Here is a 24,834-nt window from a genome sequence, read left to right as displayed (position 1 = left end):
CAGACTTATTCAAGAATTTTTACATGCTGGTTATTCAAAACGGGAATGTTCTCAGATATAAATTATTATAATATATTAGCATATTGCATAAGTTAGGTTAGGTTAGATTAGGTGTGTAGGTTCTGTTGGCGGTTATTTGTATTTGTAGTATGTGGGTGAACAACCCGTTCTCGCAAATTTAATAAGTCAATATTGACTTATTAAATATGTGCATAGGTGACATACTTAACATAATAGTTTCCCTTGAAAAGCTTCATAGAAAACACCGACCTTACCTAACCTACTTAGTATGTTAAGATAAGCATCTTATTGCTTCGTAATTACAATTATTACCTAACCTATACCTATAATAGGTTAAGTAACAATTATAATTACGAAGCTATAAGATGCTTATTTTAACATACTAAGTATGTTAGGTAAGGTCGGTGTTTTCTATGAAGCTTTTCAAGGGAAACTATTATGTTTAGTATGTCACCTATGCACGCAACTAATAAGTCAATATTGACTTATTAAATTTGCGAGAACGGGTTGGGGTGAAGCATTTACAGCATTGTGGTTTGAACAAAAGTCGTCAGTGAAGCACTTGTTCCGGAAATGTTCGAACGTCATCAGTTGTGAGTCGCACCCTGTCCCCCAAACAAAGACCCAAAAGTGATCCATGCACCCGCCAAACCCCAGCTGTTTGGCAGAAAAAGTGCTTCACTGATGAATTTTGTTCGAACCACAACACTGTAAATGCTTCACCCACGTACTACACATCCAAATAATCGCCAACAGAACTTAAACACCTAACCTATGCCTATATATGCATAATATGCTAATATATTATAATATTAATTTATTTTTGAGAAAATTCTCGTCTTGAATGAACAGCATGTAAAAATTTATAAATGCGTCTGTGGGGTCGACCGCTGGATGTAATGGACTTGAGTCGAGGACTTAAGTAAGTCTAGTAAGACTTACTTAAGTAAGTTAAGTAAGGTTGGTAAGTCTACAGCAGGAGAGGCAGATGGAAGGTTGTATGTTGACTAAGTAGAAGGGAGGGTTGTGGGTGGAGGGAGGACTGGAAGAAGGGAGGGTTGTGGGTGGAGGGAGGACTGGAAGAAGGGAGGGTTGTGGGTGGAGGGAGGACTGGAAGAAGGGAGGGTTGTGGGTGGAGGGAGGACTGGAAGAAGGGAGGGTTGTGGGTGGAGGGAGGATTGGAAGAAGGGAGGGTTGTGGGTGGAGGGAGGATTGGAAGAAGGGAGGGTTGTGGGTGGAGGGAGGACTGGAAGAAGGGAGGGTTGTGGGTGGAGGGAGGACTGGAAGAAGGGAGGGTTGTGGGTGGAGGGAGGATTGGAAGAAGGGAGGGTTGTGGGTGGAGGGAGGACTGGAAGAAGGGAGGGTTGTGGGTGGAGGGAGGATTGGAAGAAGGGAGGGTTGTGGGTGGAGGGGGGATTGGAAGAAGGGAGGGTTGTGGGTGGAGGGAGGACTGGAAGAAGGGAGGGTTGTGGGTGGAGGGAGGACTGGAAGAAGGGAGGGTTGTGGGTGGAGGGAGGACTGGAAGAAGGGAGGGTTGTGGGTGGAGGGAGGACTGGAAGAAGGGAGGGTTGTGGGTGGAGGGAGGACTGGAAGAAGGGAGGGTTGTGGGTGGAGGGAGGACTGGAAGAAGGGAGGGTTGTGGTTGTTCATAATGACTGCTTGCAGTCATTATGAACGTCATAATGCTTGCAGTCATAATTCTTGCAGCATAATGCTTGAAGTCATATTGCTTGCATGTATAATGCTTACAAGTATATTGCTTGCATTTAGAATGCTTGCAGTCATAGTGCTTGCAGGCATAAGGCTTGCAGTCATATTGCTTGCAGGTATAATGCTTGCAGTCATAATGCTTGCTGTCATAATGCTTGCCATCATAATGTTTACAGTCATAATGCTTGCCGCCATAATGCTTGCAATCATAATGCTTGCATGTATAATACTTGCAGGGATAATGCTTGCATGTATAATACTTGCAGGGATAATGCTTGCAGTCATAATTCTTGCCAGCATGATGCTTGCATGTATAATGCTTGCATGTATAATGCTTGCATGTATAATGCTTGCATGTATAATGCTTGCAGTCATAATGCTTGCAAACATAATGTTTGCAGGCATAATGCTTGCAGTCATAATGCGTGCATGTATAATGCTAGCAAGTATATTGCTTGCATTTATAATGCTTGCAGTCATAATGCTTGTATGTATATAATGCTTGCCATCATAATGCTTGCATGTATAATACTTGCTGTCATAATGTTTGCAGTCATTATGCTTGCCGTCATAATAGCTTGCCATCATAATACTTGCAGTTATAATGCTTGCAGTCATAATGCTTGCATGTATAATGCTTGGCGTCATAATGATTGCCGTCATAATACTTGCAGACATAATGCTTGCAGTCATAACACTTGCCATCATAATGCTTGAAGACATAATGCTTGCAGTTATAATGCTTGCAGGCATAATAACTGCAGGCATAATGCTTGCAGTCATAATGCTTGCAGACATAATGCTTGCCGTCATAATGCTTGTTGTCATAATGCATGAAGTTATAATGCTTGCAGGCATAATGCATGCCATCATAATGCTTGTAGACATGATGCTTGCCATCATAATGCTTGCAGACATAATGCTTGCAGTCATAATGCTTGTTGTCATAATGCTTGCAGTCATAATGCTTGTTGTCATAATGCTTGCAGTCATAATGCTTGCAGACATAATGCTTGCAGTCATGATGCTTGTCATAATGCTTTCAGGCATAATACTTACAGTCCTAATGCTTGCAGGTATAATGCTTGCCGTCATAATGCTTGCAGATATAATGCTTGCTGTTATAATGTTTATTGTCATAATGCTGTCGGAAAATCCGACACCATTTAATAATATCATACAGGCAGATAATATTGCTGTGTTGTATAAACAAGTTAACCCATAGAAAATGTAACTTGTAGTGGAATTTCCGTCTATAGAAAACGGGATATCATTACCACATACTATTATAAATTCACCACCTATTATGGTGGGAATTATTCTTAAATACATTAGTCTTTGGACTTTACCATCATAAATTAACTTAATTATCAGAATTAAAATAGAGTAAATGTGACCCTTCTATTACTTACTGTCATCTGGACAATGTAGGCCAGTAGCGTCAGTGAGGAGGGAGTGGTCAGCCATTGTTATTGTTTAAGACCACAGAGTCGTGGAGCGAATTACGGCTCCTATAAATTCTCTTGGACGAAGTGTTATGGAAGATCAGAGTAGTGATCTGCCATCATCAACACGCTGTCATCAATCTCAAGGGAAGTGTCTTTCCGAAACCCGTTTATCTAATCATTTTTGGCCATTAATGTCAGTAGATAGGGCGTACCGGTTAGAACACGAATGATCGACTCAAACAAGGTAATTAAGCCTAGGTCTTTATGGTTCCATGTACAGTGTTTTCTCTGATACAGCTGTCATATATTAGGATTCTGGCTTCATAGCTAGCGCCCTTTTGACAGGTCAAGACGAGGAAGCATGCTTTGTGTACCAGTTACTGGGTGATGGAAGCTACCTCAAAGAGGATAATTTGGTGTCTACATCCTGGTTATACCTGGTGGACTAAGCCTTGCTGTACAATAAGATAAGGAACCTGTTCAATGTATGTAGTCTAATACTGTAGTTTGATTGGCTGCATATATATAAATTCAATATAAACCCCCCCTAATGTGCAGAGGATCGATTTGTGAGATTATTGCAGAAATACAGTCCACTTAACATCATACAAATTGCTATCGAAGTATACAAATTAACGTAAATATAAATTCTATATAAATTCATATAAATTAAATAAATATAAATCTCACAGGTTGGTTCCCACAAATGCTTAGTCATAATGCTTCCTGTCATAATGCTTGCAGTCATAATGCTTCCTGTCATAATGCTTGTTGTCACAATGCTTGCATGTATAATGCTTGCAGGCATAATGCTTGCCGTCATAATGCTTGTTATCATAATGCTTGTTATCATAATGCTTGTTATCATAATGCTTGTTATCATAATGCTTGCATGTATAATGCTTGCAGGCATAATGCTTGATGTCATAATGGTTGCAGTCATAATGCTTGCAATCATAATGCTTGCCGTCATAATGCTTGCAGTCATAATGCTTGTAGTCATAATGCTTGCAGGCATAATGCTTGCCATCATAATGCTTGCTGTCATAATGCTTGCCATCATAATGCTTGCCGTCATAATGCCTGCAGGCATAATGCTTGGATATATAATTATTGCAGTCATAATGCTTGCAGTCACAATGCTTGCTGTCCTAATGCTTGCTCTCATAATGCTTGCATGTATAATTCTCACCGTCATAATGCTTGCAAGTATAATGCTTGCAGTCATAACGCTTGCCGTCATAATGGTTTCATGTATAATGCTTGCAGGTATAATGCTTGCCGTTATAATGCTTGCAGTCATAATGTTTGCCGTCATAATTCTTGCATGTATAATGCTTGCAGGCATAATGCTTGCTGTCATAATGCTTGCAGGCATAATGCTTGCAGGTATAATGCTTGCAGGCATAATGCTTGCAGGTATAATGCTTGCAGGTATATTGCTTGCAGTCACATTGCCATCATAATGCTTGCAGGTATAATGCTTGCAGTCATAATGCTTGCAGGTATATTGCTTGCAGTCACATTGCCATCATAATGCTTGCATGCATAACGCTTGCAGGCATAATTCTTGCCGTCATGATACGTGTAGTCATAATGATTGCTGTCATAATGCTTGCATGTATAATTCTTGCCGTCATAATGCTTGCAGTCATAATGCTTGACGTCATAATGCTTGCAGGTATAATGCTTGTCGTCATAATGCTTGCCATCATAATGCTTGCTGCCATAATGCTTGTTGTCATAATGCTTGCAATCATAATGCTTGCAGGTATAATGATTCCAGTCATAATGCTTGCAGGCATAATGCTTGCGGGTATAAAATGGTTGTGATAGTAATAAAGGTTCCAATATATCGATGTCTTATAATTTTTTATAACTGTCCAAAAGTGTAGATAAATTACGACTTGGAATGAGAGGCGGAGCCCCAGAACTAGTTTCTATCCCGCGACTGTCTCAAAGGTAACCATTTTAAATTTTATTTAAATTCAATGTATAGTAAGGAAATTAGAGATGAACTGGGTCCCAGAGCTGGAGGCAGGGCCCAGGAGCTACATTCTCTTTATTGTCTTAGCTCTTAGTAATTAATTTAATCTTAAATCTGATGTATTGATGTATACCTACGAAATTTCAACGAAGAACTATAACGGAGCTACAGCCCATGAACCTTCTTTTGTCCCGCTGGTACCTATTTTAAATTTCATTTGCATAGGATTTATATTAAGGAAATAAGTCCACTACGGGCTCACCATACCCCGTGCTACTTGCAACTTCTGTTCCGAGTTGCTGAATCTTTAACAACAACAACATTAACGAAATTACAATGGAGAACCAAGGCGGGAGACAGGAGCTGGAGCCTAAGAACTATTTCATTTCCTCTTCCTATGTGAAAACTTAAATTAAATTTTAATTGAGCTAATAAGTCATATTAGCTTAGTAATAATAAGTCATAATAAGTGTTTACGTATGACTCACAAGCACTGGGGTGGAAGGGCTGAGTGGTCTCACCTTACGCCACAACTTCTGAAATACTGAATTTCTCCTTGAGATATATCACGTTAATATGATTTCTGTGTGTATTTAGGAAAGTTGTATATGACCTATCAGTATGGAAGGTGAGGAAGACGGTAATACAGTGATGTACACTCCTTCCATGCGTGAAGTCATACATCTTGAGAGACAACAAGTTACTAACTCTATAAAGGAGACGGGGTAGAACCATCCTCTCAAGACACAGAGACAACTAGTGAGGGAGATTGGGGTGGAAGACACACTACTGGTTAGATGTAGGAATAATAAGGCTGTTGGTTCACGACATTGGAAGCTCTCCAGTTACACAGCTCACATTATACAATTCAAGAAAAGAATGTCCTGGCACTAGTAGATGCATTACAGTGTACCCTATGTAATTCCATGATCCTCCCTGGAAGATGTAGCTATGCCTTTATGTACAGCCGCGTCTACTTCAAAGTCAGTAAACAAAACATATTACAGCCATCTTCCCAGTGAAGCATGAATTCCAGAATACTTGTTCCATTATCAAATGTATTATTTAGTTTATTCTGTATTTTAGTTTATTGAACAGGACGACCTGTAATAGTCTCCCTGACACACATGAGAGACCAGGACGACCCGGTATAGTCTCCCTGACACACACGAGAGACTAGGACGACCCGGTATAGTCTCACTGACACACATGGGAGAGCAAGACGACCCGGTATAGTCTCACTGACAAACATCGGAGACCAGGACGACCCGGTATAGTCTCCCTGACACACACGAGAGACCAGGACGACCCGGTATAGTCTCCCTGACACACACGAGAGACTAGGACGACCCGGTATAGTCTCCCTGACACACATGGGAGACCAGGACGACCCGGTATAGTCTCCCTGACACACATGAGAGACCAAGACGACCCGGTATAGTCTCCCTGACACACACGAGAGACCAGGACGACCCGGTATAGTCTCACAGACACACATGGGAGAGCAAGACGACCCGGTATAGTCTCACTGACAAACATGGGAGACCAGGACGACCCGGTATAGTCTCCCTGACACACATGAGAGACCAGGACGACCCGGTATAGTCTCCCTGACACACATGGGAGACCAGGACGACCCGGTATAGTCTCACTGACAAACATGGGAGACCAGGACGACCCGGTATAGTCTCACTGACAAACATGGGAGACCAGGACGACACATACATCAAATTGTGTTCGCAGATGTGTCTGAACCTAGAGTAAAATAATTGTTGTGACACAACAGATGGCACAGTTTGACCCCGAGGAGTGCGTGAGGGCTCTGAGGGAGCACCGGGTGACTGTGCTGTGCGCCCCGCCCACCGCCTACCGCGCCCTACTCCAGCTCGACTTGACTCGCCAGACCTTCCCTTCCCTGAGGCACTGTGTGAGTGCTGGCGAGCCTCTCAACCCTGAGGCCATGCAGCTGTGGCAGCGCTCTACAGGTGGGTACAGTATTACAGCCATCCACACTATACACAATACAGGTGGATACACTATTATAGTCATCCACACTTGCCACCCAAGTGACTGCATGGAATCTCAGTTCTTTTATGATACGTTATATTGGATGGACTTCATCCTGGTTGTTATAACACAGGTAGAACACACAAGTAGAACACATAGGTAGAACACAGGTAGAACACACAAGTAGGACACACAGGTGGAACACACAGGAAGGACACACAGGCAGAACACACAGGTAGGACACACACACAGGTAGTACACACAGGTGGAACACACAGGTGGAACACACAGGTAGAACACACAGGTAGAACACACACACAAAACATACAAATAAGACTAAAGACTACACATATAAACACATAAAGCAGCCCAAAGTGTTATGCCATCAGTGACATATTGTCATACTTGTGGGCAGGTGTCGCCATCTATGAGGGCTACGGGCAGACAGAGACGACCCTGGTGGCGTGTGCGGCCAGAGGTATGGGCGCCCCTCCTGGCTCCATGGGCAAGGCTGCACCCGGCTACACTCTCACCGTAAGTTTGAATTATAATATATATGTAAATAAATAAGCCAGTTCAAGCTCGGTCAATAATTTTGGACCATACAAAAAAGACGACCATTCCCTACACGTCAGCATTTGACTTGTGCAACTTACTGAATGTAAAAATAAATGTTTTCTTAAATATAAACTAATTGGATAATATATTAGAGGATTATGTATGGTTTAAGACGTTTTAACAGAAGAGGCTTGCGCTGTATATGTTTATAGTAGAGGTTTGTGCTGTATGTGTTTATAGTAGAGGTTTGTGCTGTATGTGTTTATAGTAGAGGTTTGTGCTGTATGTGTTTATAGTAGAGGCTGGTACTGTATGTGTTTACAGTAGAGGCTTGTACTGTATGTGTTTACAGTAGAGGCTGGTACTGTATGTGTTTACAGTAGAGGCTGGTACTGTATGTGTTTACAGTAGAGGGTGGTACTGTATGTGTTTACAGTAGAGGCTGGTACTGTATGTGTTTACAGTAGAGGCTGGTACTGTATGTGTTTACAGTAGAGGCTGGTACTGTATGTGTTTATAGTAGAGGCTTGTGCTGTATGTGTTTACAGTAGAGGCTGGTACTGTATGTGTTTACAGTAGAGGCTGGTACTGTATGTGTTTACAGTAGAGGCTGGAAGTGAGTGTGTTTACAGTAGAGGCTGGAAGTGAGTGTGTTTACAGTAGAGGCTGGAACTGAGTGTGTTTACAGTAGAGGCTGGAAGTGAGTGTGTTTACAGTAGAGGCTGGAACTGAGCGTGTTTACAGTAGAGGCTGGAACTGAGCGTGTTTACAGTAGAGGCTGGAAGTGAGCGTGTTTACAGTAGAGGCTGGAACTGAGCGTGTTTACAGTAGAGGCTGGAACTGAGCGTGTTTACAGTAGAGGCTGGAACTGAGCGTGTTTACAGTAGAGGCTGGAACTGAGCGTGTTTACAGTAGAGGCTGGAACTGAGCGTGTTTACAGTAGAGGCTGGAAGTGAGCGTGTTTACAGTAGAGGCTGGAAGTGAGTGTGTTTACAGTAGAGGCTGGAACTGAGCGTGTTTACAGTAGAGGCTGGAAGTGAGTGTGTTTACAGTAGAGGCTGGAAGTGAGCGTGTTTACAGTAGAGGCTGGAACTGAGCGTGTTTACAGTAGAGGCTGGAAGTGAGCGTGTTTACAGTAGAGGCTGGAACTGAGCGTGTTTACAGTAGAGGCTGGAAGTGAGCGTGTTTACAGTAGAGGCTGGACGTGAGTGTGTTTACAGTAGAGGCTGGAAGTGAGCGTGTTTACAGTAGAGGCTGGAACTGAGCGTGTTTACAGTAGAGGCTGGAACTGAGCGTGTTTACAGTAGAGGCTGGAACTGAGCGTGTTTACAGTAGAGGCTGGAACTGAGCGTGTTTACAGTAGAGGCTGGAAGTGAGCGTGTTTACAGTAGAGGCTGGAACTGAGCGTGTTTACAGTAGAGGCTGGAAGTGAGCGTGTTTACAGTAGAGGCTGGACGTGAGTGTGTTTACAGTAGAGGCTGGAAGTGAGCGTGTTTACAGTAGAGGCTGGAACTGAGCGTGTTTACAGTAGAGGCTGGAACTGAGCGTGTTTACAGTAGAGGCTGGAAGTGAGCGTGTTTACAGTAGAGGCTGGACGTGAGTGTGTTTACAGTAGAGGCTGGAAGTGAGCGTGTTTACAGTAGAGGCTGGAACTGAGCGTGTTTACAGTAGAGGCTGGAACTGAGCGTGTTTACAGTAGAGGCTGGAACTGAGCGTGTTTACAGTAGAGGCTGGAACTGAGCGTGTTTACAGTAGAGGCTGGAAGTGAGCGTGTTTACAGTAGAGGCTGGAACTGAGCGTGTTTACAGTAGAGGCTGGAAGTGAGCGTGTTTACAGTAGAGGCTGGACGTGAGTGTGTTTACAGTAGAGGCTGGAAGTGAGCGTGTTTACAGTAGAGGCTGGAACTGAGCGTGTTTACAGTAGAGGCTGGAACTGAGCGTGTTTACAGTAGAGGCTGGAACTGAGCGTGTTTACAGTAGAGGCTGGACGTGAGCATGTTTACAGTAGTGTTTTACCCACCCCACCTACCCATGAAAGTTTTCCCCCCTACCTATGAAAGATTTACCTACTCCCCTACCCATGAAAGATTTACCCACTCCCCTACGCATGAAAGTCTTACCCACTCCTCTACCCATGAAAGAGACTTTTGCCTGCGACTGCACATTATTCATAACAATTAGCTACACCATACTCTGTGTGAGGTGTCTGGGAATCCACTATTCCACCTGTTTAACAAGTCATTCCTAGGTGGAGTGTTGCCCACTCAATGGAAACACGCAATAATTATTCCTATACCGAAGCCCAGTGACCCTGGCAATTACAGATCCATCAGTCTCATGTCATGCACATGCAAGATGCTTGAAAGGACCATCTTAACCCGACTGTTGCACAAAATAGGCAGGTTGGGTGAAGGGGTCAATGGATTTGTTAAAGAACGGAGCACAGCAAATTGAATAGTTAGTTACTTAGCTAATGGCACAGCTAAGTACTCTGTATTTGTTGACATCGGAGGAGCCTTCGACAAAGCACAAAGAATTGCGATTTCTGGATGAGCTTGCATGCATGGGTGTAAATGGGGAGACTCATGATATGGATTGAAGACTATCTCACAGGGAGGAAAGCCAAGATCTGCTTCAATGGAGCAGTCTCCAGAACAATGAGTATGGAACTCGGGACCCCCCCCCCCCCAAGAAGAAGTCATAAGCCTTAGACAATTTAACATACTTATGAACGCCATTGCAAATATTGAATTTCCGGGAGGAACACAACAAGTGGGATATGCAGATGGTGTTCTAATACAAGCTCCCACCTTGGGATAAATTAAACAGTCTATCGAACTTCTTTTAAGGAAATGTGTTGAAATCGGTTTCACTCTCTCCACAACCAAGACAAAAGCATTCTCTCATTACAAGCAGGGAGAAAATGAAGAGCTACAAAATAATGGTGTAACACTTGAATGGGTTGACCACTATCGGTACCTTGGCGTCACTGTCGGCTCTAACAAGGGGAAGAAAGAGGAGCTCAACCAACTCATAGAAACATGCAAAGGTCGACTCAGGGCACTGAAAACTTTGACCTTGAATGGGCATGGGGCCCTCTATTGCCATGCTCAAAATAATGTCCACAGCCTATGTGCGCTCCGTCATAGTCTATTCCACACCAGTTTTTAGCACTTACTCGCAAAGCGATATGAAAAAAGTTGAAAGCATCCAAAATGAAGCCATGACAATCATTCTTGGAGTCCCAAGAACTGCCAAAACACCCAATTTACGAGAGACGTTGTCCCTCCTCAGTGTTAAAAGCAGAATTAAGGAACCGAATGCGAAACTTGCATTTAAGAAAGCCAGAAATCCTCCATTACAAAGATGTTGCCAAGAAAAAACTGAGTTCTGTGTTATTTACAAGGGGAAACAGAAGCAAAAAAAAAAAAAAATGGCACTACAGATCAGTCTGCTATCTCGAAGAACTTCACCTGCTTGAGCAAGCTCGTGAGATTATGCTTGTAGAGAGGTTACCTCCCTGGGAGGATGACTCATGCAGGATTATTATCAATGTGATGTCAACGAAAAAGTTCAACATGATACCACAAGAACTGAGGCACAGGTATCTGGAGGAAATTTAATTTAAAGAAGCCGGAAATGAATTAGATCAAATATACACTGATGAGTCACCTTATCCTGTCAATGGCAGGGCTGTTGCAGCATACACTGTAATTATGAATAATGCCTTTTAACGCGAAAATGAAAAAAAACACATATTGAGAACTATGCCTCTTCAATGCAAGCAGAGCTAACTGCCAATGTTATGCCGTTGAGATTCCTTGAACAAAACACTAATGATGCAGTGATCTGTACTGATTCACAAGCAGCGCTACAAAGCCTTTGTAAAAATCGGGCAGAAAATCTTGCGATAGTCCCTGAAATCAAGGGAGTTGTGAGAGTATTAACCAATCAGAAAAAGGGTCGTCAAATTTCGGTGGATCCCTTCCCATTTGGAATCTGGAAATGATCGAGCAGATGTGCTGGCTGCTGAAGGAGACCATATTGAATACTTCATACCCAAGACTCTTCAACAAATTATAGGTATCATCAGGCAAAATCATCGTGACAAGGTAACTGAGGAAAGGAGGATAGAAGAACAAATCAGTGAATCTGTACGCTGGTACAATATGGTTGCTGCTGGCACTCCCAATCAATATGGACGAAGAGGAGGTGGCCGCGGGAGAGAATCAGTTGTCACGACTCTGGGTTCATATTTGGAAACCAGAGGTCAATTTGAGCTCTAAATAATTACTATACATTAATTGATAGGATTGGATCATGTGAGGAGGATATTTAATTAACAATAACATTTACATTCATGGATCCTGAATTCATCCTGAAGCCAGTGTTTTGGTATCCCTAAGTGTACTCTAGAGGGATAGTGAAGCCACGTGTGCTTAAGTCTGTGATACATATGATATAAGCGCCCTTCAGGAAAGTAGACTTTACCCTAATTTGCAATTGTAAACCTTGCATCTTGCTTATGTGGACCAAGATATTTAACGTAAGGTAAAGTGGTAACGTTATTTATTGTATTTATGCATATGGGGGTTATTTGAGTGTTTAATAAATAAGGATAAAGCTAGAAGTATCTTTTCATCCTATTTAGAGTGGAGTAGGGGATTACCTTAGATGGCAGACGTTTTTCTAGCCAAACAAGTATTCATTGCTGGGAATATTCTTTCCCTGGGGGCCGGGTCCTACCTATTCCCACTATTTTAGGAACTCCTGTGATTTTTATTATTGGCCCTCTCAGTACAACCACCTGCCCCCATAACATCAGTAATAGCAAGAATCCATCTTGGATGCAAATATCCATGGAAATTCGGAATGGAAACAACAGTTGAGCAGAGGAGCTGCAGAATCTGTGGTGAGAGTGATAGACACCGCCTTGACCACAACCTGAGAGAGTGTGAACATCTAAGAGTCAATAGAAATATGTGTAGAATAATAAACCTCACATTGTTTGAGTTAGGAATAGTATCCAGCCACTTTGACTGGACGGTAGAGCAACGGTCTCGCTTCATGCAGGTCGGCGTTCAATCCCCGACCGTTCAAGTGGTTGCACACATTCCTTCCCCCCGTCCCATCCCAAATCCTTATCCTGACCCCTTCAAAGTGCTATAAAGTTGTAATCGCTTGGCGCTTTCCCCTGATAATAATAATAATAACAACAAAATTAGTTAGGAAAACACTATTTGTCAAAAATAGACACTGTTCTTAAGAGATTTCCCCATTTTGCACCCACAAGATAACGTAAGCTTTTAAGGGTTGACAGTGTTGATATTCTTTTTTGAGGAGCTGTTCACTTGAGACAGTTAAGCAAGTCCCAGCTGTGTCTTGGTACAAGTGACAGGATGAACAACCAAGCGGAATTTCTTCCTATTGGGGAGTGTTGTACATGCTGCTATGACGGTGTGTCCGCTCACAGGATGAGTGGCACTGCCCAATGAACTCGCCCCTCGGGGCAAAATTTAAAAATTAATTAAATAGGTTTTAGATACGGATAAGGAGAAAACATGTCAAAATATTGAGCAATTGTCCCATACAGATCATCGACGAGAAGCAGCAGGAGTTGGGACCAAATGAAGAGGGTTACATCGCTGTCTCTCTGAAGGATCACCACCCTATTGGGCTATTTACAGGTCAGATTTATGTTTGGTTTAAGTTACATTAATGTCCGTATGATATGTCAGGCTGATGTACACTATAAGACACTGTCTTGTCCATACTGCAGAACAATGATCTTCACTCCCCTTCGTTGCTCTGCATTATCCAACACATTCCTGCATTATTGCTCTAACCTACGCGGCCCCGTATTGTCTGACAGTGATCCACACTTCCTGCCAGTGTCACCTACGCCTCACTGTTCTCTGTTCTACACCGACCCACAAAGATGTACCCACGACGTGGGTCTAGAACGATCCACGTTCTAGAGTCGCACACTACACTCCCACGCAGCCCTACACACTCCCTACACTTACCTGCAGTACCTTCTGTGCTCGACATTGTACTTCTACGTTTAAGTGTTCTAAACATTCCTGCATTGCTTTGCACTGTTCTCTGTACTTTCAATATTCCTAAAGTATTCTCTACCACCCAACACTGCTCTACACTGCCCCACACAATTATGTTCTCTCCACCACTGCTCAATCATGGAACACACTCTCCTACATTGTCCCACACTGCTCAACACTGTCCCACACCGCTCTACATAGTCCCACACTGCTCTACACAGTCCCACACTGTTCTAAACAGTCCCGCACTGCTCTACACAGACCTACACTGCTCTTCACAGTCCCACACTGCTCTACACTGTCCCACACTGATCTACACTGTCCCACACTGCTCTACACTGTCCCACACTGCTCTACACTGTCCCACACTGCTCTACACTGTCCCACACTGATCTACACTGTCCGACACTGCTCTACACTGTCCCACACTGCTCTACACTGTCCCACACTGCTCTACACTGTCTCACACTGCTCTACACTCCCACACTGCTCTACACTGTCCCACACTGCTCTATACTGTCTTACACTGCTCTACACAGTTCCACACTGCTCTACACAGTACCACACTGTTCTACACTGTCCCACACTGCTCTATACTGTCTCACACTGCTCTACACAGTTCCACACTGCTCTACACATTCCTACACTGCTCTACACTGTCCTACACTGGTCTATACTGTCCCACACTGCTCTACACTGTCCCACACTGCTCTACACTGTCCTACACTGGTCTATACTGTCCCACACTGCTCTACACTGTTCCACGTACACTGCTCTACACTGTCCCACACTGCTCTACACAGTCCCACACTGCTCTACACTGTCCCACACTGCTCTGCACAGTCTCACACTGCTCTACTCAGTCCCACACTGCTCTACTCAGTCCCACACTGCTCTACACTGTCCCACACTGCTCTACACAGTTCCACACTGCTCTTCACAGCCCCCACACTGCTCTACACAGTCCCACACAGCTCTACACTGTCCCACACTGCTCTACACAATCTCACACTGCTCTACTCAGTCCCACACTGCTCTACACTGTCCCACATTGCTCTACACTGTCCCAGACTACTCTATACTGTCTCACACTGCTCTACACAGTTCCACACTGCTCTACACAGTCCCACACTGTTCTACACTGTCCCACACTGCTCTATACTGTCTCACACTGCTCTACACAGTTCCACACTGCTCTACACATTCCTACACTGCTCTACACTGTCCTACACTGGTCTATACTGTCCCACACTGCTCTATACTGTCTCACACTGCTCTACACAGTTCCACACTGCTCTACACTGTCCCACACTGCTCTACACAATCCTACACTGACCTACACTGTCCCACACTGCTCTACACTGTCCCACACTGCTCTACACTTTCCCACTTTGCTCTACACTGTTCCACGTACACTGCTCTACACTGTCCCACACTGCTCTACACAGTCCCACACTGCTCTACACTGTCTCACAATGCTCTTCACAGTCCCACACTGCTCTACACAGTTCCACACTGCTCTGCACAGTCCTCACACTGCTCTACACAGTCCCACACAGCTCTACACTGTCCCACACTGCTCTACACTGTCCCACATTGCTCTACACTGTCCCATGTACACTGCTCTACAGTGTCCCACACTGTTCTACACTGTCCCATACTGCTCTACACTGTCCCACACTGCTCTACACTGTCCTACACTGTCCCACACTACTCTATACTTTTCCAACACTGCTTTACACTGTCCCACACTGCTCAACACAATCTCAAACTGCTCTACACTTTCCCACACTGCTCTACACAGTCCCATACTGCTCTACACTGTTCCACACTGCTCTACACAGTCCCACACTGCTCTTCATAGTCCCACACAGCTTTACACTGTCCCACACTGCTCTACACAGTCTCACACTGCTCTACTCAGTCCCACACTGCTCTACACTGTCCCACACTGCTCTACAGTGTCCCACACTGTTCTACACAGTCCCCACACTGCTCTACACTATCCCACACTGGTCTACACAGTCCCACACTGCTCTTCACAGTCCCACACAGCTTTACACAGTCTCACACTGCTCTACTCAGTCCCACACTGCTCTACACTGTCCCACACTGCTCTACACAGTCCCACACTGCTCTACACAGTCCCACACTGCTCTACACTGTCCCACACTGCTCTACTCAGTCCTACACTGCTCTACACAGTCCCCACATTGCTCTACACTGTCGCACACTGCTCTACACAGTCCCACACTGCTCTACACAGCCCCACACTGCTCTACACTGTCCCACACTGCTCTACACTGTCCCACACTGCTCTACACTTTCCCACTTTGCTCTACACTGTCCCACGTACACTGCTCTACACTGTCTCACACTGTTCTACACTGTCCCATACTGCTCTACACTGTCCCACACTGCTCTACAAAGCCTCATACTGCTCTACACTGTCCTACACTGCTCTACACTTTTCCAACACTGCTCTACACTGTCCCACACTGCTCAACATAATCTCAAACTGCTCTACACTTTCCCACACTGCTCTACACAGTCCCACACTGCTCTACACAGTCCCACACTGCTCTACACAGTCCCACACTGCTCTACACAGTCCCACACTGCTCTACACAGTCCCACTCTGCTCTACACAGTCCCACACTGCTCTACTCAGCCCCTCACTGCTCTACACTGTCTCACACTGCTCTACACTTTACCAAGCTGTATTACATTGTCTTGTGTTCATAGTATATTGGCACTTGCATATTAATTAGGCTACCTTGGGCCCCAGATCATGCTGGTTCTCTGACCTCCCGACTACCTCTCTCTGCTTCTATCCCTCCTCTGTGGCAGGCTAGAGCCCCAAGCCCCAGTTATGACCATTCTGGAGGATAGATCACCTGGAGTGGCTCCATCTCTCATGGTAACAACTATGCCATTTACCCCCCTTCCTTCTTACTAGGGTGCTCGGCACTGTCATATCCACACTCGCACGATTCCTTCCAGTTCTAATATATTCTAAGCATTGTTTGGTCCTGCTAAGTGGACTACGTATTTTGATCTCAGTCAAGTTATTTCTACACGTCCTGATGATATATTCATCCATAAACACCTAGTTGATTCGGTGGATACCTTTCTCACTTTTAACCCGACCCGTACTGGTACACGTGTCGTTGCTGCCCCTTCTCAGGAAACGGCTGACCGCTTAGCCTCGTTGTCCTGCACTGATTAGACCCCTTTTCGGATCTCCAAAAATGCCCGGTTAATTGCCAGCATTGGCACAGTCCTTATCCCGCGCCATGTTGTGACTGGTGATAGGGAACTGAAAGACTGCCACGAGGATATTTCATATATCATTGAGGCCCAGGGCCATTCTATCCTTCGGACTGATACATTCACTCGACCCCCTCGTGGTCGTCATCGTCAGCCTCTTCGTGTTGTGAAGGTCACTTTTGATTGTAGATCCCTTTCATCTTTCGTCATTCTTGCAGATGCCAGAGGCTCCGTTCAGGAGTACATTCCTTCTCCTCGCCTCTGCAACTGGTGCTGGAAATTTGGACATGGTCCCTTCACATGCACAAGTGAGGTGTGTCTATGCCTCTTGTGTGGAGTCTCGGGTCATTCTCAGATGGAGTGCCTTTCTTTCCAAGCTCACGGTACCAATTGTGGTGACGCCCACCCTACCTTCTCTCGCACATGTGTGCACTACAAATTTGAGGAGGCCATCCTCATTTTGAAACATCGTGATCATATATCTTTTCCTGAGGCAAGACGCCAGGTTCGCCGTCTTCCCTCTTTCTCTGGCATGTGTTATGCTCGTGTGTTGCGTTCCACTTCTTCTCGCCCTCTCCCGCTTTCTCAGTTTCACAACCGTTTCCAGGCCTTTGACCCGGATACCTCCACCATCACCTCACCTGCTCCTTTGCATTCTGAACCAGAGGGTCTTCCTCCTGGTTCCCCGTCTGGTGTTTCTTTCCTTCCTTCCCAGTCTCTTGTGCCCTCTCTCCCTTTTCGACCCGATCATTCTTCCCAGGCCACCCCTCTGTCTTTTGGCCTTCTACATCGCCTGTCCGTCTCAGGTTATTGTCAATCCTCCTCCCAGCAATCTTCACGTTGACCGCTCCAGTTCTCCTTCTCCTGTTGAGACTGTAAAGGCTGTCGCCCAGTACATAGCTGGTGGTACGACTGTCTCTACATCAGAAACGTAAAACCTGGCTCCTCTCCTTCTTCCTTCCCGGCGGGTAAGAGGGCATCGCTATATTCCTCACCTTTCGACTCCGACTCTATCCTTGCATTCCCTTCCATTTCAGTGGTGGAGTAACCTGTCCCAGCTATGGAGGTTCCCTTGGTCCTTGATTCTCTCTCGGATGCTGCCCCTAATGAAGTGCACTCCCCTGTTTCTGTCCTTTCCCCCGATTCCCTTGACCGCCCCTCTCCGATGCCTCCTCCCGCTCCGGACTCTGTCAGTCTGCCTCTGGTCCATCCTACCACTCTTGATTCCATCGTCTTTGCTAGATTTACCTATGCCACGTAACCCCGATTTCATTGATCCTGATTCTGATCTTAATTAGTATACTGTGTTCTTTGCCTTTGTTTCTCCTTTGTTCTCTGTTTCTGTTCTCCCTATTTTTGACAATGTCTATTCGTCAGTGGAATATTCGTAGCTTTTATACCAATTTCCACGAACTCCAACTTCTGATCACGTAGTTTTCACAGCTTTGTGTCTGTTTTCTGGAGTCAATACTTGGTGCTTGTCCTGGTCACTCCCACGGTTATTCCATTCTCTCCCTAATCCAACTTTTGCTGGGGCCCATAACTCTACTGCTCTCTTGATTCATACTGATATTCCATTCGTTGCCCTACTTTTTCAGTCACCTATCCAATGTTCTGTGTCCCAAAGCATTTACTTTGTGAGTTAATGGTATACGGTCTGTTCCATTTATCTCCCCCCAAATGTCCCACTTTCTCTTCCTGATCTTAAGCATCTCTTGGACTTCTTTCTAGAGCCTGTGCTCCTGTTGGGTGATTTTAACTGTGGGCATACCCCTCTGGGGTGATGCTCTAACAAACACCCGGGGCCGCCTTCTTGAACCTTTTGTCCTGTCTTCTTCTGTCTCTTCTGAATTCTGGTAAACCCACTCATGTGGACTCATACACTCGCACCCTCTCCAGTCTTGATCTTTCCCTGTATTCGTCTTCTCTTTATTTGTATTTCACATTGCAGGTTCTTGATGACCTCCTCCATAACTGTGACCATTTTCTAATCCTTGTCACCTTCTTTTCTTTTCACCATGCCCTCTCCTTCCCTAGGTGGCAGTTTGCCAAGGCTGACTGCAATCTATTCACCCTCAGCGCTGCTCTTTCCGACCTCTCCGATATGCCTCTTTCTCGCGCCCTCCTCCTTCTTCATGACACCATATTTGATGCTGCCCTCTGCTCTATTACTCGATCAGCCTCCTGCGGCCCGCGGAAGTGCGTTTCCTGGTGGAATGCAGACTGTGCTCGGGCTATTCGCTGTAAGCGTGCAGTTTGAAAGAAACACCAACGCCGACAGACGGCTGATTTTTTCTATAGTTTCGGAAGGCGAGTGCGGGGGCCCGTATGGTCATCAGGCAATGCATGGGAGTTGGTAATCTTATGTCTCCGTATCCTTGTTGAATGTCCTGACTTTCAGGACGTGCGTGTGTCTTGCTTCCCTACCGTCCCTCGCAGACACCTGTCCCTCAATAGAATCCTTGGTGAACCAGATACCTTTGATATTTTTTGCCTTATGCGCCTTTGTTCTAGTAATGTCGTCCTCAGTGATATTAAGCACCTTTTGAATATCCTGCACATTTGATGGTGCTACACAGTCCTCCTGACTTGGCACCTTTTCTGGATAATTACTTACTTGCATATTGATTAAAACTAACTCAAACCTTAGTAATTAGTGTTATGTGTCGTGCACATGCATGGTTTCCCAGGATACTTGCAAGACGAGAGGAGGAGCTCGGAGGTGTTTGTTGGCGGGTACTACATAACAGGCGACCGCGGCTACTACGACGACCGCGGCTTCTTCTGGTTTGTTGGACGCGCTGACGACCTCATCATCTCTGCTGGGTATGTGTACTCACCTAGTTGTGCTTGCGGAGGTTGAGCTCTGGCTTTTTGGGTCCCGCCTCTCAACTGTCAATCAACAGGTGTACAGGTTCCTGAGCCTATTGGGTTCTATCATATCTACACTTGAAACTGTGTATGGAGTCAGCCTCCACCACATCACTTCCTAATGCATTCCATTTGTCAACCACTCTGACACTAAAAATGTTCTTTCTAATATCTCTGTGGCTCATTTGGGCACTCAGTTTCCACCTGTGTCCCCTAGTGCGTGTGCCCCTTGTGTTAAACAGCCTGTCTTTATCAACCCTGTCGATTCCCTTGAGAGTCTTGAATGTGGTGATCATGTCCCTCAAAACTCTTCTGTCTTCCAGCGAAGTGAGGTTTAATTCCCGTAGTCTCTCCTCATAGCTCATACCTCTCAGCTCGGGTACTAGTCTGGTGGCAAACCTTTGAACATTTTCCAGTTTGGTCTTATCCTTGACTAGATATGGACTCCATGCTGGGGCTGCATACTCCAGGATTGGCCTGACATATGTGGTATACAAAGTTCTGAATGATTCTTTACACAAGTTTCTGAATGCCGTTCTTATGTTGGCCAGCCTGGCATATGCCGCTGACGTTATCCTCCTGATATGGGCTGCAGGAGACAGGTTTGGCGTGATGTTAACCCCCAAGTCTTTTTCTTTCTCTGACTCTTGAAGTATTTCATCTCCCAGATGATACCTTGTATTTGGCCTCCTGCTCCCTACGCCTATCTTCATTACATTACATTTGCTTGGATTAAACTCTAACAACCATTTGTTCGACCATTCCTTCAGCTTGTCTAGATCTTCTTGAAGCCTCAAGAAGTCCTCCTCTGTCTTAATCCTTCTCATAATTTTGGCATCGTCAGCAAACATTGAGAGAAATGAATCTATACCCTCCGGGAGATCATTTACATATATCAGAAACAAGATAGGACCGAGTACAAAGCCCTGTGGGACTCCACTGGTGACTTCACGCTAATCTGAGGTCTCACCCCTCACCATAACTCTCTGCTTCCTATTGCTTAGGTACTCCCTTATCCACTGGAGCACCTTACCAGCTACACCTGCCTGTCTCTCTAGCTTATGTACTAGCCTCTTATGCGGTACTGTGTCAAAGGCTTTCCGACAATCCAAGAAAATGCAGTCCGCCCAGCCTTCTCTTTCTTGCTTAATCTTTGTCACCTGGTCGTAGAATTCTATTAAGCCTGTCAGGCAAGATTTACCCTCCCTGAATCCATGTTGGCGATTTGTCACGAAGTCCCTTCTCTCCAGATGTGTTACTAGGTTTTTTCTCACGATCTTCTCCATCACCTTGCATGGTATACAAGTCAAGGACACTGGCCTGTAGTTCAGTGCCTCTTGCCTGTCGCCCTTTTTGTATATTGGGACCACATTCGCAGTCTTCCATATTGCTGCTAGGTCTCCCGTCCCCAGTGACCTACTATACACTATGGAGAGTGGCAAGCAAAGTGCCTCTGCACACTCTTTCAGTACCCATGGTGAGATCCCGTCTGGACCAACAGCCTTTCTAACGTCCAGATCCAGTAGGTGTCTCTTGACCTCCTCACTCGCAATTTCGAACCCTTCCAAGGCCGCCTGGTTTACTTCCCTTTCTCCTAGTACAGTGACCTCACCTTGTTCTATTGTGTAGACCTCCTGGAACCTCTTGTTGAGTTCTTCACACACCTCTTTGTCATTCTCTGTATACCTGTCCTCGCCTGTTCTAAGTTTCATAACCTGTTCTTTCACTGTTGTTTTCCGCCTGATGTGTGTGTGGCTCCCGCTCCTTGTTGATGCACTGGGTATGTCAGACAATACAAGTCACAGCTTCGTATCATCCTTTGCAGATGACACAAAAATCAGTATGAAAATTATCTCGGCTGAAGACATTGAAAATCTTCAAGCTGATATTAATAAAGTTTTCGACTGGGCATCAGAAAATAACATGATGTTTAACAGTGATAAATTCCAGGTACTCAGGTACGGTAAAAATGAGGACCTTAAACATAATACAGAGTACAAAACACAATCAAATGTACCCATAGTAGGAAAACAGCATGTAAAGGATTTGGGAATAATAATGTCTGACGACCTAACGTTTAAGGAGCATAACCAAGCAAATATTGCGACAGCCAGAAAAATGATAGGATGGATTACGAGAACTTTCAAATCCAGGGATCCCATCACAATGGTTGTACTCTTCAAGGCACTTGTGTTGTCCCGTCTTGAGTACTGCTCAGTACTCACTTCCCCCTTCAGAGCAGGAGAGATTGCTGAAATAGAGGGAATACAGAGAACATATACGGCACGCATAGACGCAATAAAGCACCTAAATTATTGGGATCGTCTCAAAGCCCTCCAAATGACCTCTAGAAAGAAGACGAGAGAGATATCAAATAATATACACCTGGAAGATACTGGAGGGCCAAGTACCAAATCTACACAGAAAAATAACAACGTACTGGAGTGAACGATATGGAAGAAAATGTAGAATAGAACCAGTGAAGAGCAGAGGTGCCATAGGCACAATCAGAGAACACTGTATAAACATCAGAGGTCCGCGGTTGTTCAACGTCCTCCCAGCGAGCATAAGAAATATTGCCGGAACAACCGTGGACATTTTCAAGAGGAAACTAGATTTATTCCTCCAAGGAGTGCCGGACCAACCGGGCTGTGGTGGGTATGTGGGCCTGTGGGCCGCTCCAAGCAACAGCCTGGTGGACCAAGCTCTCACAAGTCAAGCCTGGCCTCGGGCCGGGCTTGGGCAGTAGAAGAACTCCCAGAACCCCATCAACCAGGTATCAATCAGGTATGTGTGGCTCCCGCTCCTTTTTGGTGCACTGGGTTTGTGTGGCTCCCGCTCCTTGTTGGTGCACTGGGTATGTGTGGCTCCTGCACCTTGTTGATGCACTGGATATCTCTGGCTCCCGCTCCTTGTTGGTGCACTGGGTATGTGTGGCTCCCGCTCCTTGTTGGTGCACTGGGTATGTGTGGCTCCCTATCCTTGTTGGTGCACTGGGTATGTGTGGCTCCTGCACCATGTTGATGCACTGGGTTTGTGTGGCTCCCGCTCCTTGTTGGTGCACTGGGTATGTGTGGCTCCTGCACCATGTTGATGCACTGGGTATGTGTGGCTCCCGCTCCTTGTTGGTGCACTGGGTATGTGTGGCTCCCGCTCCTTGTTGATGCACTGGGTATGTGTGGCTCCCGCTCCTTGTTGGTGCACTGGGTATGTGTGGCTCCCTATCCTTGTTGGTGCACTGGGTATGTGTGGCTCCTGCACCATGTTGATGCGCTGGGTTTGTGTGGCTCCCGCTCCTTGTTGGTGCACTGGGTATGTCTGGCTCCCGCTCCTTGTTGGTGCACTGGGTATGTGTGGCTCCCGCACCTTGTTGGTGCACTGGGTATGTGTGGCTCCCGCTCCTTGTTGGTGCACTGGGTATGTCTGGCTCCCGCTCCTTGTTGGTGCACTGGGTATGTGTGGCTCCCGCTCCTTGTTGATGCACTGGGTATGTCTGGCTCCCGCTCCTTGTTGGTGCACTGGGTATGTGTGGCTCCCGCTCCTTGTTGTTGCACTGGGTATGTGTGGCTCCTGCACCATGTTGATGCACTGGGTTTGTGTAGCTCCCGCTCCTTGTTGGTGCACTGGTATGTGTGGCTCCTGCACCATGTTGATGCACTGGGTATGTGTGGCTCCTGCACCATGTTGATGCACTGGGTATGTGTGGCTCCCGCTCCTTGTTGGTGCACTGGGTATGTGTGGCTCCTGCACCATGTTGATGCACTGGGTATGTGTGGCTCCCGCTCCTTGTTGGTGCACTGGGTATGTCTGGCTCCCGCTCCTTGTTGGTGCACTGGGTATGTGTGGCTCCCGCTCCTTGTTGGTGCACTGGGTATGTGTGGCTCCCGCTCCTTGTTGGTGCACTGGGTTTGTGTGGCTCCCGCTCCTTGTTGGTGCACTGGGTATGTGTGGCTCCCGCTCCTTGTTGGTGTACTGGGTTTGTGTGGCTCCCTCTCCTTGTTGGTGCACTGGGTATGTCTGGCTCCCGCTCCTTGTTGGTGCACTGGGTTTGTGTGGCTTCCGCTCCTTGTTGGTGCACTGGGTATGTGTGGCTCCCGCTCGTTGTTCGTGCACTGGGTATGTGTGGCTCCCGCTCCTTGTTGGTGCACTGGGTATGTGTGGCTCCCGCTCCTTGTTGGTGCACTGGGTATGTGTGGCTCCCGCACCTTGTTGGTGCACTGGGTATGTGTGGCTCCCGCTCCTTGTTGGTGCACTGGGTTTGTGTGGCTCCCGCTCCTTGTTGGTGCACTGGGTATGTGTGGCTCCCGCTCCTTGTTGTTGCACTGGGTATGTGTGGCTCCCGCTCCTTGTTGATGCACTGGGTATGTGTGGCTCCCGCTCCTTGTTGATGCACTGGGTTTGTCTGGCTCCCGCTCCTTGTTGGTGCACTGGGTATGTCTGGCTTCCGCTCCTTGTTGGTGCACTGGGTATGTGTGGCTCCCGCTCCTTGTTGGTGCACTGGGTTTGTGTGGCTCCCGCTTCTTGTTGGTGCACTGGGTATGTGTGGCTCCCGCTTCTTGTTGGTGCACTGGGTATGTGTGGCTCCCGCTCCTTGTTGGTGCACTGGGTTTGTGTGGCTCCCGCTCCTTGTTGGTGCACTGGGTATGTGTGGCTCCCGCTCCTTGTTGGTGCACTGGGTTTGTGTGGCTCCCGCTCCTCGTCGGTGCACTGGGTATGTGTGGCTCCCGCTCCTTGTTGGTGCACTGGGTTTGTGTGGCTCCCGCTCCTTGTTGGTGCACTGGGTTTGTGTGGCTCCCGCTCCTTGTTGGTGCACTGGGTATGTGTGGCTCCCGCTCCTTGTTGATGCACTGGGTTTGTGTGGCTCCCGCTCCTTGTTGGTGCACTGGGTATGTGTGGCTCCCGCT

At 46.2% G+C, this 24,834-nt stretch overlaps 1 protein-coding gene across 4 annotated transcripts in view; it reads left to right on the top strand.

Moving 5' to 3' along the window:
• The window catches only part of LOC123769148 (acyl-coenzyme A synthetase ACSM3, mitochondrial), a 401,722-nt gene that overhangs the window by 330,125 nt on the left and 46,763 nt on the right, over positions 1–24,834 (top strand). For all 4 annotated transcript variants that reach the window (XM_045760127.2, XM_045760117.2, XM_045760154.2 and 1 more), the window contains 4 exons: positions 6,953–7,151; positions 7,589–7,707; positions 13,324–13,417; positions 19,750–19,885. In XM_045760127.2, the coding sequence (XP_045616083.1) occupies positions 6,953–7,151; positions 7,589–7,707; positions 13,324–13,417; positions 19,750–19,885 (548 nt within the window). The remainder of the gene's footprint in view (positions 1–6,952; positions 7,152–7,588; positions 7,708–13,323; positions 13,418–19,749; positions 19,886–24,834) is intronic.

This window comes from Procambarus clarkii, chromosome 86 (assembly GCF_040958095.1).
Source record: "Procambarus clarkii isolate CNS0578487 chromosome 86, FALCON_Pclarkii_2.0, whole genome shotgun sequence".
Lineage (NCBI taxonomy): Eukaryota > Metazoa > Arthropoda > Malacostraca > Decapoda > Cambaridae > Procambarus > Procambarus clarkii.
The sequence above is the reverse complement of the archived record's forward strand: the minus strand, read 5'-3'. Positions and strand labels throughout refer to the sequence as shown.